Genomic DNA, 14,073 nt, shown 5'->3' with positions numbered 1-14,073 from the left:
ACCATTTCAACTGCGTTAACGAAGAGACAATCACTGATCGATCATGATCAAGGATATATATATCCTACGGCCGTACTCGGCCAAGGATATCGAGATTGAAATCATACAATGATCCTCGCGTCTCTCATCGTTCAGTTCTTAATGACAAGCCAGACCCTTCGCGCTTCCCCCAGAGAGGACAGACCTAGACAGCCGGACTGATTAGCTCTCTTCCATTCCTCAGGGTGTAATAGATACATTTGCATCGAATCAGATACAGGATGAAGTCAGGCAACACTCACCCAACATCGATCTCGCCTTCGTATAGGAAATGACCGAGGAACGCGCCGATGACAATTGAGGAGAACAGATAGGTGTTGTAAGTCATGGCAACCAGCATGAGCTGAGGGGGCAGAAGGGGGGGTGAGAGTGTGAGTCAGTATAGTAGCGTGGGAATGAGGGGGATGAAGAAGTGCTGGCTTACCCAGAATGAAATGGCGACTGAAGTAGCGTAGAGTCCGGCTCTTGTCAATCGGGTCTTCGAAGATAGCTTGGTGCTACAAACAAGGAGAGGCGAAGGAGGGTATCAGCCGGCATTCAGACAAATCAGTAATTCGGTGATAAGTTCAGCACTTGTATGGCTCTTCCGGCTCCTGAACCATTCATGGGAATGGATCATGTAACGCCGCTCCTTTGCCGTCCAATATATTCGCATTGGCGAGACCCCTTCCGAAAAATCCCGCGATCGACACCAAAAGAAAGAGTCAAGATACAAGCAAAGACGGAATCACTCACACTCCTATCCGGTTAGCAGCCCCAGACTCCACACTCTGATACCCCGCCGGGATGGGCGGTATCAGACTCTCCCTTCTAGCGTTCGCCCCGACGGCCACGCTCTCCCGTCGATTACCACCTGAAGTAGACGAGGCGTAGATGGTGAGGGCGATTTGGCGATCGTATTGCTTGATAGAGTGGAGGAGGTAGGAGTAGAAGAGGGAGATGAGGACGACGATTAGGCTGCATATGTAGAAGGGGTGAATCGAGAGTTTTGAGAGCAATGGAGGGATGCAAGGGAGGATGAGGAGGAGAGTGAGTGGGACGGGGATGATGGAAATCAGCAACGGAAGGGCGACATGTCGAGGAGGATCAGTTATTGCGAGGCAGAGTCAACGTGACATAGGCAATCACGAACAATCGGGAGACGGGAGGATGGCGCTGGGTGTCAGCTACTTTACCATGTCTTCTACAGAAACGTCATCAATGTATTGCGCGAAGCGACGCTCACCACGACAATACCATAGTTGTGGGTCCTGAGATATGCCATGATCTAAACACTACACAAGTATCGGCGACTTGGTTATTCCAGAGCATGTTCATCTGATCATGAACACCAAAGTGACATCAGCCATATGTCTCATACACTCGATCTGACTGTCTCTCCTCTCCTGTCTTTTCCAGCTTGACACACGTATGACTGCCTCCCCAAAGCTACCGCTGCTTTCGGACCTGTAGCCAGTGGGATGACCTAACTTTGAGAGATGGAGACCGACACTCACGGCACATGAAGGCATTTCTCGATCCATACCACCACTATGACCAGGCATGGGCATGGGCATCGTGTGCCCCGAATGGCCCGAATGATCGCCGTGGTCCATGCCGACTTTGTGATTGGATCTAGAAGGCAAGAGTCGTTGCGAACCGGACACACAATCGTAGGAAAAGAGAGTACAGTACAGAAGCCCGCAGGGTCAATATCGCTATCCTATGGGCGAGGTGTTGACTGGTTATGGGCGAGGTTGGAAGGTGTGCGTGCTGCCGAATGATGTGAATTTGGACTTTGTTGTTGTATTACGTTGCGCCTGTCGCGATTCTCCGCCCAGATACCAATTCCGGTGGCAATTTCAACATCGCTTCGTAGTAAGAGATGAGAGAACACGATACATCGCATACATGTATGTGGCTGCCTCGTGTGTAGTAATTGTACAACAGATACAATCATCCATAAGATACGCTCCGTACGATTGCATGCACTTCCACTATCTTCTCAGAACCAGAGCGAGTATGAGAATGAGAATCGTTAAGAGAACAACGATGAGCGACATCGACACTGGTGGGAACCCGCTGTGAGCCTCTACTCAAGGATTGCCACAGTACAGTGGCTCGCGCAGGTCACCCCGAAGTATGAAGAAAGCTCGGATCACTCACTGCCACCAAAGTTGGCTGGGACGACAATAGCTCGGATCGTGTTGTCTGCACTCGCTGAGACGAGCAGATTCGCAGAAGGATTGAACTTGAGCGCTGTCGGAGGGAAGGAATGCGCGTGCAAGATCTTGAGCAAGGGCTGTAATCAAAGGGAATTCTCCATTTAGCATTCTGCTCTGTCAAGATCAGACGGCAACTTACAGCAAGCGTCTTCGAATCGAGTATTCCAATTGATAAATCCGAACAGCCGTATGCTAACAGCTTACCATCCGCACTGAAGGTGACCGTTTTCAGCACTTGTGAGAGGGATGCAGGACAGTATGCCAACACTCACCTGACATCGAACACTGTGACTGGCTTGCCCCCGACTTCCCTCTTCACCAGCACATCCCATTTCCCCAGCTCCTGCTCTCCGCCATCACCCTCAATCGCCTTGCCCTTGCCCTTCTCCTGAGCGGTTATCTTCTCCTCCGCGGTCAAGCGCGCCTTGCTCGGCTCTGCTACGATGCCGAACGTACAAACGAAAGCTTTACGAGGGGCTCCCCGTTTAGCTGATCGAGTGGCGTTCAGGACGGCGTGGATCGCTATAGGTGAAGAAGGATTGCGAGAGAATCTAGTATGTCAGGCGTCAGCTTTCGTCATTGCAGAAGCCGTGCACCAGCCCAATCCACCAACCCACCTGGCTGACCGGAAAGCGACCGGCGTGATATCCAAGCTTGGCGCGAAAATAGTCTGTTTGAGTTCCATTTGGGGCTTAAGGCTAGGCTTCTCGCTGTCGGCAGCGAGGTGATATAGAAGCAGGGAAGTCGTGGTGGTCACAGCATACTTGATTCTTCTACTCAGCTCTCTGGACATGTGACACCTGGATGCAGCTATCAGGGACTCACCCATTCGCCTTTCGGACCGCCCCAGTCCAGGTCCACTAATTCTGCATCTGTTGCGAAAGGTGGGATAGCGACTTCGAGAGAGGGGAAATGGAGAAGGGAGACTTTATCGTCGGTGGTCCCAACGGCGACGAACGAGGAATTTGGTGACAGTGACGTCAGTTTCTACAGTACGATCGAAAATCTACTGTCAGTGACATGTACAGCGTGTGTACTTCGCGTCAAAACAAACCTGGTAAGGATAATCGTCCGACCAAGCTGCATCGATCGTCTTTTGGCCTTTGACATAATCAATCCTGAGGCAAGGCCGTTAGCTCATCGTGGCTCATCTGTAAGCGAATCACTGAGGGTTCAAGATACACATACTTATCCTCGCTGTAGGCGTACACTCGGACGTGATCATTTGCCCCTTCTTTGACAGCAGAGGAAGAAGCGTTGATACCGGTCACCAGCTGCCTTGCCTAGAGGACCAATCCAGCATCGACTCAGAATAAGGGTATCAAATCTGATGAGCCTGACTTACCTCACGATCCACGGTCACTGTCATCGGAGCATCTTCGTCATTACTCAAGCCAACTTCGGTGATATATCGAACGCTTCTCCCGTCTTTGGATACTTTACACAATTTCTGAGTGACATCTCTATTGATGAGCTCTTGTAGGCTAGCTGCTTGAAAGGCACTCACAATCTTGTTCTGGATACCGCTTCGACTCGCACCGCCTCCGCCTCCGAGAAGGAGCGTGTCGTCGTCTGCCCAGTCGAGACAGTAGACCGGGAAGGACGGTGTTGGATGAGGATGATGCGCTGTCCTCGTCATGTTCACTTTTCCATGGATCGCAAGAATGTGATTGGATTGATGTACTGATGTCGAGTGGAGATGTCAGTTGAGAAGCCTGCGCGGATGAAGTAGTGACGATGACGATGATGATGATGATGATGATGTTGTTGTTGTTGTTGTTGAGAGTTGTGTGTTTCCGTCGTCATGATTTGTGGGAGTGGTAGCAAGTAGTCGCATCATCATGCATACCGAACCCACGCGTCGGCTGTGAAAACCTTTACGTAATGCTCTCTGCCTCAAAAAGGGTCGGGATCAAATCCGAATCTATCTCATCCTCCGGCTAGAAAAAGCAACCGACCAACGGAGTTGGACTGTTCCTACTCATTCGACCTCTCTCATCTCGTTTTCGTACTCACTACTCCATATCCAATTTACAGAGCTCACAAGCCATCATGCGCCCCTCTTTGCCCAGCCTCGTGAACATCCTCGTTCCGGTCAAGAGGTCCATCGACTATGCTGTGTAAGTTGTTCTTGTCCTGTCTCATGAGCGCATTTCGGCCGATCACGTCTACGAAAAGGCTGAAGGAAAGCTGATGCATTCCTCATGGCGTGTAGCAAAATCAGGGTTGCTTCGGATGGCAAGGGCGTTGATACCACTGTCAAACACTCCATGGTGAGGCTGGTTCTCCAGACTGCTTCAACAGACCGTAGCTCATGTGAAATCTCTACTGCTTAGAACCCCTTTGACGAGATCGGTATGTGGAACTCGACCTTCGAGGGGAAAGAATGGACTGAGTCGCTGACGCGTGATTCTTTCAGCTGTCGAGGAAGCCATCCGACTGCGAGAGAAGAACCCAAAGCTAGTCACCTCCATCACGGCTCTCTCTATCGGTCCACCCAAAGCGGTCGACACGATCAGAACTGCTCTTGCCATGGGAGCTGACGCAGGTATTCACATCACCACGCCCGAGTCTGCGGTCGTCGAGCCCATCTCCGTCGCCAACGCAATTAAGAAGATCATCGAACGAGCAGAGGGGAAAGACAAGTTCGATCTTGTCATTATGGGCAAGCAGGCAATTGATGACGATTCAGGTTCAACCGGTGGGATGTTGGCGGGTCTGCTCGGCTGGGGTCAGGGGACTTTTGCAAGTAAAGTAGCCATTGAGGAAGGAGGCAAGATTGAGGTCACCAGAGAGATCGATGGTGGTCTGGAGAAAGTAGAGGGGAAGCTGCCCCTCATCGTCACGACAGATTTGAGGTTGAACGGTGAGTGTGATCATTGACGAACTACCTTGGGCTTCCCTCAACTGACAAAACCTTCTGCAGAACCTCGATACGCTTCTTTGGTACGCTGGACTGAAATTGTCTTGAAGTGGACACCATTTGACATGTACCATATTTCCAGCCTAACATTATGAAAGCGAAGAAGAAGAAGATCGAGTCGCTCAAACCAGAGGATCTTGGGCTCGACTTTGTGAGTTACATTCCTCTGAAAATCACGACGACTCTTCTTACCAGAAACTACAGACTCCCCGATTCGAGACAATCTCAGTATCCGAGCCTCCTAAGAGACAAGGCGGTGGCAAGGTGAGCCTACGTCGAATGTCGCACAAGGACATTTCTGATGAAATCGGTTTTTTGGTCTTACAGGTCGAGAGTGTCGATGAGCTAGTTGCAAAGATGAAAGAAGCTGGTGTGCTGTGATGATCCGCGCTAGCTCTGATCCTCATGGTAACTTGTGTAGCTTCCTTATGCATGCAGACACACATTATGTTAGACGCAGGTTGTTGCGAGGTCACGTGAGCAGTATGTTGTTCGCTTGTTTCCTGAAAGTTGGTTTGTGTTGTTCTTTGTTCGTCTCATCATCTTGTACATTCAGATTGTCATCACAGCGCATCACTCCTGTTACCACGCTGTTGTAGCTCATGATCCCCACTGGAAGGGGCACAACTCGTCCTTCGTTGTGAATGTCCTCAATGACCCCTGGCGCTCTGAGCGCTTTCGCTCACACGGGTCATCCTCGGACTCTACGTCTTCCTCTCATATCTCGGCGATTCGACAGACGACCGCACTCTTACTCCCTTTCGTCATCTTCGGACGGGGACGCGGACGCGGACACACCTTCAGGACGAACATTGGACGATGTACTTGTCAACCAAGATCCGTATAAGAGGATATGGTTCGGACAACCTCTTGTCTTTATAAATGAACAATTGGATGGACAGAGATTTGCTCGGATTCGACGAGATTGGGTAAGTCTGAGCGAGTCACAAGTCTGGTTCGAACTCCAGCCCCTCCTCCTCTCTTCATCTGCCTGCCTCTTGCCCTTACATTGTGGGAATCTTTACTATTGTATGGAAGCCCAAGCTAGGCTTTTAAGCTGTTGCAGCTATCAAGCTGATGTCTGTCCATCTGCACCGTAGCCCCAAGCAACGCAAGCTGTCCCTCATCTCATCCCGTTCTGGATCATCTCCCTGCTATGCGACCAACGGGCCGAACACCGTCATAGGAGTACGAACGGACCCGATTATAACAATGTCGCGGAGCGATTCCAGAGTGAGATAGGATTCCGTGTAGCCGCTGTTAGGGAAGATCATTGGTGCAGGTGAGTAAAGCATTTTCGTCCTCCTCCCCACGCAGACTCGGTCATGTATATGCACCTGGGTTACCGTGGCGAGAGGGAGGGTTACGCAATAGCCCAAAAGCCCACATTGACACCTTCCTTTCATCGTATCTTTTCGATAGCGGTAAACACTTTCCGCACTCACTTCGATTCGCCATGGACACAAACGATTGGCTCGCCGAAACCAACAGCGGCATCTTCCTCCCTTCACCCACCCCCAACATCTACACCGAGCCCTTGCCGGCAGGAAGAGCGGACCCTTTCATGAATCCAGAGTGGTCTGAAATGACCGCACCGAAATTCGCGTTGGGTCCTCCGAGGTTTGAAAAGGGGGAGATGGAACGGATCGTAGCGTTGCAAGGGGCTTTCAACGCTGAGTGGGATGAGGTGTTGATCATGGCTAAGGACATTGTGAGTATAATCAGGTTTTGCTCTTTGTCCTTGTAACCTGTGACCTCGATTTGTCCTTTTGGGGCAGCCCGGCCTGTTTGCTTAAAGATCTACGCTTACCTCGGACGGTATCCAACAGAAAATATTCGCTGTACCTATATACCGTGAGTACTGCGATACGAGGACTCATGCGTATATTCGTCACTTGTTTTCTGCATGATTCTGAATGTCTTATAACAGGATTGACGTATAAAATCACTTTACGGGACGGCACAGCCTACACGGATGGCGAAATCGAGCAGTCCATCCGAGTCGACTGGCCGAGAGGTCAAATACAACCTATCAAAGAGGGACCATTTGGTACCATTGTGAGTGTCGCTGTGCGATCTTCGTGGTACAACCCCTTGCATGACTGAATTGAGCCGTTCATGAAGGGAAATCAGCTCCCGCAATGCAGACCTGCCCGAGATGGCACGAACCGTTTCTCATTGAATTCAATCGGACCACCTTCGCGGTCTGCCGAGCTGATGAGGATCGTTATGAACGCCATGCGGAGGAGAGGTCCAATGACCGATGCGATGTGGGAAGATGAGCGAATTCTCCCTCTGATAGCCCCAAGTCCAGTCATCAGTGGACAAGGTGTTCAGTGAGTTCGTTCACTTCGTCCACTGGATTCGTCAATTCTAGTGATCGACCAACGGCAAAACGCCCCATGACCGATCTTCTGTTGTGTGATGACGGAATCGCTGTTTGTGCAGGATCGCTGATATATAGAGTAGAAATTATGTGAACGATCATGTTCTAGGACGGAGAACTCTCGACGAACCGCTCTATCCCATCAAAAGACCCCAAGTCGCACCAACCCCTTCTTCACTGTTTTCCGCTCGAAGTAGTCTTAATTATACCAAACGAGCCCCTGCAAACAGCACCTCTTCCTCTTCCTCCTCTGGATCCTCAAGCCGCAGTACGGGGGAAACGAGTAGCCAGGGTTCCGCAACATCTCGCTACGGTCCTTCTTGGGCTGGAAAGAGGGACTCGTACGTCTCTTCCCGAGCTAGACTACAGCATGAACGGGTTCGTCAGACCCTTAGATCCCCTCAACAGGCTTCCAAGCAGAAACCGGTCTACCCCGACATTCTACCTGATCCGAGGAGATATTACAAGATACTCGGCATCGACATACCGCGATCGGAAATGCTGGATGTGGACAAACGAGAAGGAGTGGATGAGATGATATCGATTAGATATGTGGATCTGGCCATGAAAAGACATCCAGATCGAGGGGGTTCGACGGCGGAGATGACCATGCTGAATGAGGCGAATAGACAAATAGAGACATGTAAGTGCAGGCATCCACTCGTTGCTGACGGAAAATGTTGATGAGGTGAAGAGGAGTATGATGCGAGGGATGTCGGTCAAATCGGAGCTGACTTGCTGTTTGCATGTTCGTATAGTGGAAAGACGATTAGCATATTTCGAGGGAAGAGATATGGACAAAGAGAATAGGAAGGCTCAAACGAATGGACGATAGAGAAGACACCACGCAAGGAACGATACCCCGCATTGATTGATACCGCTTTTGGTTCATTGTCACATTGCATTATGCTTTACTCGACTCATTACTACCACATACGCTCTTGCTTGATGTTTCTATGTGGTGTATGGCTATCCTAATGCTCGCGTTGTCCAAGAAAGACATCGCACTCCTATCCGTCAGTCCTTGAGGTCGGCGAAGGGCCCTCGCTCCTTGGAGACGTGTTTTGTCATGACAGGAGCGCAACAAGCGGTTATTGATCTTCCACTATTCTCGTGGAATGATATGGGATTCGCCGCTTCCCCTCCTACCACATGCGCCAGGAAGCCCAGATTCATCCCCCACATCTTTCCTCTCATCTAGTCTCCCAGACCTCCTCCAAAAACCTCGTGAACCCCACTGCGACCTCACCCTCCGTCCACCCGCTCTCCGCCGCCAACCCACCACTGGCCTGAGCCTTGACCTGTACTCCCTCATACTGTCTCTTCAGTCTCTGCATCTCACTCAGGGTGACTCGTCGGTCTGGTAAGTGCAAGACGAGAGACGATCTTGATGGTGAAGGAGGGGAAGGAATGGGGAACGTTGATGAGGATGGGAATGTGGAGAGATGAGAGAGGAGAGAGGTGACGATAGTTGATGTTGTGGTAGTGAGAGTTTGGAGAGTGTTGGGAGGTGGTTTGGAACGCTGTATGCGAACGTGATTCGGATAACGAGAGATTGAGTGTGAGAGCCAGCACAAGCCGGACAGGAAATGGAACGAGAAGAGTCAATGGATGTCAAACCTTACTGCAAATGACGCTCTGTAAGAGCTTTTCACACTCACCTGGAGCACTGCGGACGTAGGAGGCTTCTTATCCCCCTTCAAGATCGCATTCCAGATATCCTCAAAAGGCGGATCTTCATCCCAGGGTATGGTGAACAGGGGTGAATCCCATCGGACCATGGAAGAAGGTTCTTCGAATCGCATGATGAGATTGTCGAAGCTAAAAGGGGAGTAAATCAGTCCATATTCTTCTTCTGGGCTATCGCAACAACATTGGCAGTCGAATTTCGGACAATGACAATTGGAAAGCTCTTCAATAATCGAGAAAACAACACTCACGTAGCAGGTTTATAAGAACATTCTCCTCGCGTCTCGTGCCATTCTCCACATTTCTCTGGAGGAGCTACCACATGAACCTGTCAACGAGAGAAACATCAGCATGAGAACAGTCATATTGTTCCCATCCAACGTCAGCCAGCTCACGGTGCATGGTCTGACTCTGGCTTCTCGAGCCGCGCAATACATTTGATATCTGAACCCTTTGATGTAATTGGCAGAGTCTACAATCGTTATTGTCTCAGGCCCCAGAGAACGAATGACGGCGGTGTAGAGATTCGCTCGACCTGACTTCTCCAATGCGCTAGCTGGGGAGAAGAGAGACGCACATCAGCTCGAGCATGAGCGTGTAAACGGGCGATGAATGAGCATTTGCCGTAATGTTCGAGCGTAGAGACTGGTGAGCCCAGAAGTCGATCAAAACCACTTACAGTCATAGGTTGAACGGGGTACGTGAGACCCCTCGTCGTCAATCACGGAGACATGTAAAGAGGGTCCAGGATGTGATGGATCTGACAGTCTTGAGAGAAAGTACTCCTTCAGCTGACGAGCTCGAGTCGATTTGCCGGAGCAGGGGTACCCGGAAATCGTAACGAGCGCCATATCGTGGGTGGAAACGCTTTGAAGTGAAGCAGCGTTTGAGGGTGGATTCTGTTCAGATACAATGTCATTGTGATGCAGGTCGTCAGACAGTAGCAGTCCTGAAATCTCAGTGAATCGTCGACTTTTTCGGTTATATTCCCTCTTTACCGCCACTGACCTGATCCCATCGCTTCAATTGGCTCACTGACACTCCTATTCTTCCTCTCATCATCTCTCGCATCCCAACGACACATCGAAGCTACAACTCTCCACTCTCAGCTTGAGAGAAGGCTACAACAGCCACAGCGCCCTCTTCCGATGCCTGACGCCCATAATGGCCACGCCGACAAACCTCTACGTCAGGCGCTCGATCCCATCTCCGCACCCTACACGTCCTCCATCAATGGGACATGGTCAATCGCCAAAGAGGTCGTGATGGGTTCGTTTCAATCTGAACATAGAAGGTCGGAAAGTACCAGGATCCTGTCAGACCGTGAGTGCATTGATTCGCTATATGGATGATACTGAAATATGGGTACCTCTGTGCCGTTCTGTTCAGTCGCACCTTCTTTGATGCATCCTAAATTCCTGAACAACGTCCCCAGCACTCAGGTCCCTTCTCGTACTCTTGGTCGTCCACCTTCACGACCCGGGACACTGCTCCGTCTCCCCACTTCCCTGCCTTCCGGTCTCACCAACATACAGAATCGCACCACATCAAATTCACTAGCCATCATTGAAGCCGTCGATAAGCTCACTTCACTCTCGCTCGATCCCTCCCGGGGTGATCCTTCCTCACAAGGAGAAGAAATACCATCTCTTATACGAGGGTTCAAAGCTACGGTACCTTCGTCCGAATTACCAAAACAGCGAAGGAGGATGATTCGAGGTGGTTTGGTTGATGCTGATTTGGGATATGAGAAAATTGGGCTGAAGAAATTGGGAGATAGAGCGAGAGGTCTGCTGACCGAAAGAGGTGAAGAGGACGAGGATGAAGGTGAATTGGGGGTGGGGAGGAAAGCGAAGCGGAGGAAGAGACAGAGAGAAGGTAGGAGGATATCAGAAGGGAGACATCTGGAAGGGAAATTGAGACTGGAGGATTTGGTGGAACAAGCAGATGAGATCTCTCAAGATAAAGAGAATCTTCACGTCCGTCAAGTGAGTCGAAAACTTATCTTTTCCATCTCCGAACCTGACTCAAATGTTGATTCGCATCCGCTTGTAGTCACTCATTCAACATGAAATCTTCGAAGTCTCGGCAAAGATCGACGCTTTGGAGGAAATACGTCGGAGGCTCGAAACTTCCCTGCTACACTTACAAGAAGAAGATCTCGAACTGGATGACGAGCTGGAAGGTGTACAGGAATTGATGGCTTCACCAGCCATCAAATCTGCGGCTGGGACAAAGGCTCTGCCTAATGCTACCGCTGCAGCTGTGAGCAACAAAAGTTCAAGGAGGAGAAAAGGTCCCGCATTCTTGCCTTCAGAGCACGATGAACTACCGTCTGGTGTGGCTTTCATGGTGAGTCCTGTGTGCGGTGAGATGTCTGTCATGAGATCAGAACTGAATACGAATTTTTGGCTAGACTCTCCACGGACACACCGCCCCGATCACCGGCCTCGACTTCAGCGAGCCATATGGAATGTTGGTCACAGCCGGTCAGGATGACGTGGTCAAGGTGTGGGACTTGTGTGACGGAGAGGAAATTGGAGAGCTACGAGGGCATTCTGGTAAGCCTGATCTGTCATTGGTATCTAGCATGCTCGTAAGATCTCTTTCGTTCTGTGATCTGACTATACCTCATTTGCAGGAACCGTCAAAGCGCTTCAAGTCGAGGACACACTTTGCCTTACTGGTGGAGCCGATGGCAACGTGCGACTGTGGGATCTGCGCATAGTCGAGGACTACGAAGAGCGATTGAAGAGTCAGCTTAGTCAGCTTGCTAGACAGGATCCACTGGAAAGAATTGCCGAACAAAGAGCAGCCGAGGACGACGACGACTGGGAAGAAGGACCTAGTGGCATCTCTCAAGCTACACAGGTCGGAGATGGCAGTCCTTGTGTGAGGACCCTGGAAGGACACAGCAAGTCCGTGACGGCGCTCTATTACGAGGATGGGTGCTTGGTCACAGGTTCGTCCGACAAGACCATCCGTCAGTGGGATGTCGCAACCGGCCAATGCGTTCTCACTATGGACATCCTCTGGGCGATCTCCAATCCTCCTCCTGTGCCTGCCGCTCCAGCGCCAGCACCACCAAAACTCTCACACCGGTCTTCTACATCGTTCGGCTCGATCCACTACGACGATATCTTACCTTCACCTGGGGCGTCTCTTGTCGGTATGTCTGGAGCAAGTCTGCTCAGTGCGGTGACGAGTCAGAACTTCGGTGTACCGACACCGCCTTATGCGGATGGCAGTTGGGAGATGTATCAAGATTTCGTGGGAGGTGTACAGTTCTGGGGGTATGCTCTGGCAAGTGGCAGCGGTGATGGTGGCGTGAGAATGTGGGACAGTGAGTGCAAGTCTGTGTGTCATGCATGGCACAGGCTTATAGTGATCGTCGATTATAGTGCGTACAGGTCAGGCGCATAGGACATTGGTTGGACATACCGCTCCTGTGACGTGTCTTCAATTTGACGAGATGAACATAGTCACCGGGAGTCTCGACAAGACTGTCAGGGTAAGTCATCTTGGGAATTGTCACCGTTCGCGGTAAAAGCAAGCTGACGTTACGTCTTCTTCTGCAGATATGGGACCTCCGCATGGGAGCTGTATCCGAAGTCCATCGATATGAGTTCCCGGTCACAGCCCTTCAATTCGACAGCAGGAAGGTAGTAGCATGTACGGGGGAGAACGGAGTAGAAGTGTACAACAGGACGACTCACAACCATACTAGGTTGGTGGTCAACGGACATACAAAGCCAGCGGAAAAGATGAGGTTCATCGACAAGTACCTGGTCTCAGGAGGCAGGGATGGGTGTGCAAAGGTCTGGGCAATGTGAAGTGCGAGGGGCGGGAGACAGCTCATCAAAACAACGCATGATGCATCACGTCCACTGTCCACTGAGCGTGACTGGCTCGTCTCAGCTCTTCAGGTTTTCCAAGATCAGACGCGGTGAGAGTGGGTTGTTGAAAGCTGTGCGGTCGGTTCCACGCGAGTATCGGCGGCGACCGGCTGAGCGGAGAAGGGTTCCGAGCTCGAGGTTTTCTCTGGTTGGGTGACTACTGTCTGTACCTTGATCAAGCGGCTCGCTCTTCGCTGAACAAGCCACGAACGAGGGGAAGCAGCAGGAAGGCGAAAAGCTACCTACGATGGGGCCATGGTCGTGCAGCATCACCACATTGCACTTTGACATGGTCACCACACGCATTTCCCCCACAAGGGTCAATCACGCCGAGAAAAAGGTCTGTGCGTTCATCACCGTTTCACAATTGGTTTGTGTGTGGGTGTGTGTGTGGGTTTGTGTGGCTGTGTGTGGATGCATACACCAAGCGATCAAACGTCCGAGTATCAACCAGTCCGAACAGCATGAGCATACTGAACTGTCCCTCACGTCAGCTTCAATCCAATCTTCCTCGTCGCGATTCCTCTCCCTTGGACCATTGCTTCCTCTCGTCTCTCTTGTCTCGGGTGCTACTCTCCTGGTACTCGGTGCTCGGGCCACTTTGTTCTTGTCCACTCCTTATATGGCTGTAGTGCTGTCCAGAAGATTTTGGCCTTTCGCAATTCCCTTCTTCATTGATCACATATCGTCCTGGCTCCTATAGATCGTTCATCGCCTTTCGGTTCTACTTTGTCGCTGAGCTTTTATTACGATCTGCTCACACGACATTGCTCACGGGACACCAGCACACGCGTAGTCTTTCTTCACATAGAAAGTTGTTATCGGACACACCATCTTGTCGTGATCGCAATCCAGACGCTTCGTTCCAAGACCATGCCAGGGAGAGATAGCTGCCAAGGTGATACCGCGATAACTGGGATTTCAGGTGAGCGCTTC

The 14,073-nt window shown here is 50.9% G+C and overlaps 6 protein-coding genes across 6 annotated transcripts; 3 read left to right on the top strand and 3 right to left on the bottom strand.

Annotated features, from left to right (window-relative positions):
• Positions 1 to 138: 138 nt before the first annotated feature.
• On the bottom strand, positions 139 to 1,634 carry IAR55_006139 (uncharacterized protein; the record flags this gene model as incomplete). The annotated part of the gene is made up of 6 exons (XM_066949226.1): positions 139 to 184; positions 282 to 382; positions 464 to 536; positions 775 to 996; positions 1,265 to 1,356; positions 1,536 to 1,634. 6 exons carry the CDS (start codon positions 1,632 to 1,634, stop codon positions 139 to 141), a joined length of 633 nt encoding a protein of 210 aa, XP_066800234.1.
• A 381-nt stretch (positions 1,635 to 2,015) lies between these two features.
• Positions 2,016 to 3,882, bottom strand: IAR55_006138 (uncharacterized protein; the record flags this gene model as incomplete). Its single annotated transcript, XM_066949225.1, has 10 exons — positions 2,016 to 2,086; positions 2,185 to 2,320; positions 2,383 to 2,455; positions 2,516 to 2,794; positions 2,861 to 3,006; positions 3,069 to 3,230; positions 3,298 to 3,361; positions 3,432 to 3,526; positions 3,589 to 3,693; positions 3,751 to 3,882. The coding sequence occupies 10 exons, from the start codon at positions 3,880 to 3,882 to the stop codon at positions 2,016 to 2,018; spliced, it is 1,263 nt and encodes a 420-aa protein (XP_066800233.1).
• Positions 3,883 to 4,295: 413 nt separating this feature from the next.
• Positions 4,296 to 5,547, top strand: IAR55_006137 (uncharacterized protein; the record flags this gene model as incomplete). The annotated part of the gene is made up of 8 exons (XM_066949224.1): positions 4,296 to 4,363; positions 4,459 to 4,516; positions 4,580 to 4,598; positions 4,663 to 5,109; positions 5,170 to 5,189; positions 5,249 to 5,317; positions 5,371 to 5,430; positions 5,494 to 5,547. 8 exons carry the CDS (start codon positions 4,296 to 4,298, stop codon positions 5,545 to 5,547), a joined length of 795 nt encoding a protein of 264 aa, XP_066800232.1.
• Positions 5,548 to 5,810: 263 nt separating this feature from the next.
• On the top strand, positions 5,811 to 8,387 carry IAR55_006136 (uncharacterized protein; the record flags this gene model as incomplete). The annotated part of the gene is made up of 8 exons (XM_066949223.1): positions 5,811 to 6,095; positions 6,267 to 6,448; positions 6,589 to 6,877; positions 6,996 to 7,020; positions 7,097 to 7,224; positions 7,291 to 7,502; positions 7,636 to 8,195; positions 8,311 to 8,387. The coding sequence occupies 8 exons, from the start codon at positions 5,811 to 5,813 to the stop codon at positions 8,385 to 8,387; spliced, it is 1,758 nt and encodes a 585-aa protein (XP_066800231.1).
• Positions 8,388 to 8,745: 358 nt separating this feature from the next.
• On the bottom strand, positions 8,746 to 10,092 carry IAR55_006135 (uncharacterized protein; the record flags this gene model as incomplete). The annotated part of the gene is made up of 5 exons (XM_066949222.1): positions 8,746 to 9,075; positions 9,214 to 9,373; positions 9,493 to 9,569; positions 9,637 to 9,797; positions 9,921 to 10,092. 5 exons carry the CDS (start codon positions 10,090 to 10,092, stop codon positions 8,746 to 8,748), a joined length of 900 nt encoding a protein of 299 aa, XP_066800230.1.
• A 297-nt stretch (positions 10,093 to 10,389) lies between these two features.
• Positions 10,390 to 13,074, top strand: IAR55_006134 (mitochondrial division protein 1; the record flags this gene model as incomplete). The annotated part of the gene is made up of 7 exons (XM_066949221.1): positions 10,390 to 10,564; positions 10,631 to 11,229; positions 11,297 to 11,593; positions 11,658 to 11,802; positions 11,883 to 12,584; positions 12,643 to 12,752; positions 12,820 to 13,074. 7 exons carry the CDS (start codon positions 10,390 to 10,392, stop codon positions 13,072 to 13,074), a joined length of 2,283 nt encoding a protein of 760 aa, XP_066800229.1.
• Positions 13,075 to 14,073: the final 999 nt, after the last annotated feature.

Source organism: Kwoniella newhampshirensis, chromosome 13 (assembly GCF_039105145.1).
Source record: "Kwoniella newhampshirensis strain CBS 13917 chromosome 13, whole genome shotgun sequence".
NCBI classification, from domain to species: Eukaryota; Fungi; Basidiomycota; class Tremellomycetes; order Tremellales; family Cryptococcaceae; genus Kwoniella; species Kwoniella newhampshirensis.
The sequence above is the reverse complement of the archived record's forward strand: the minus strand, read 5'-3'. Positions and strand labels throughout refer to the sequence as shown.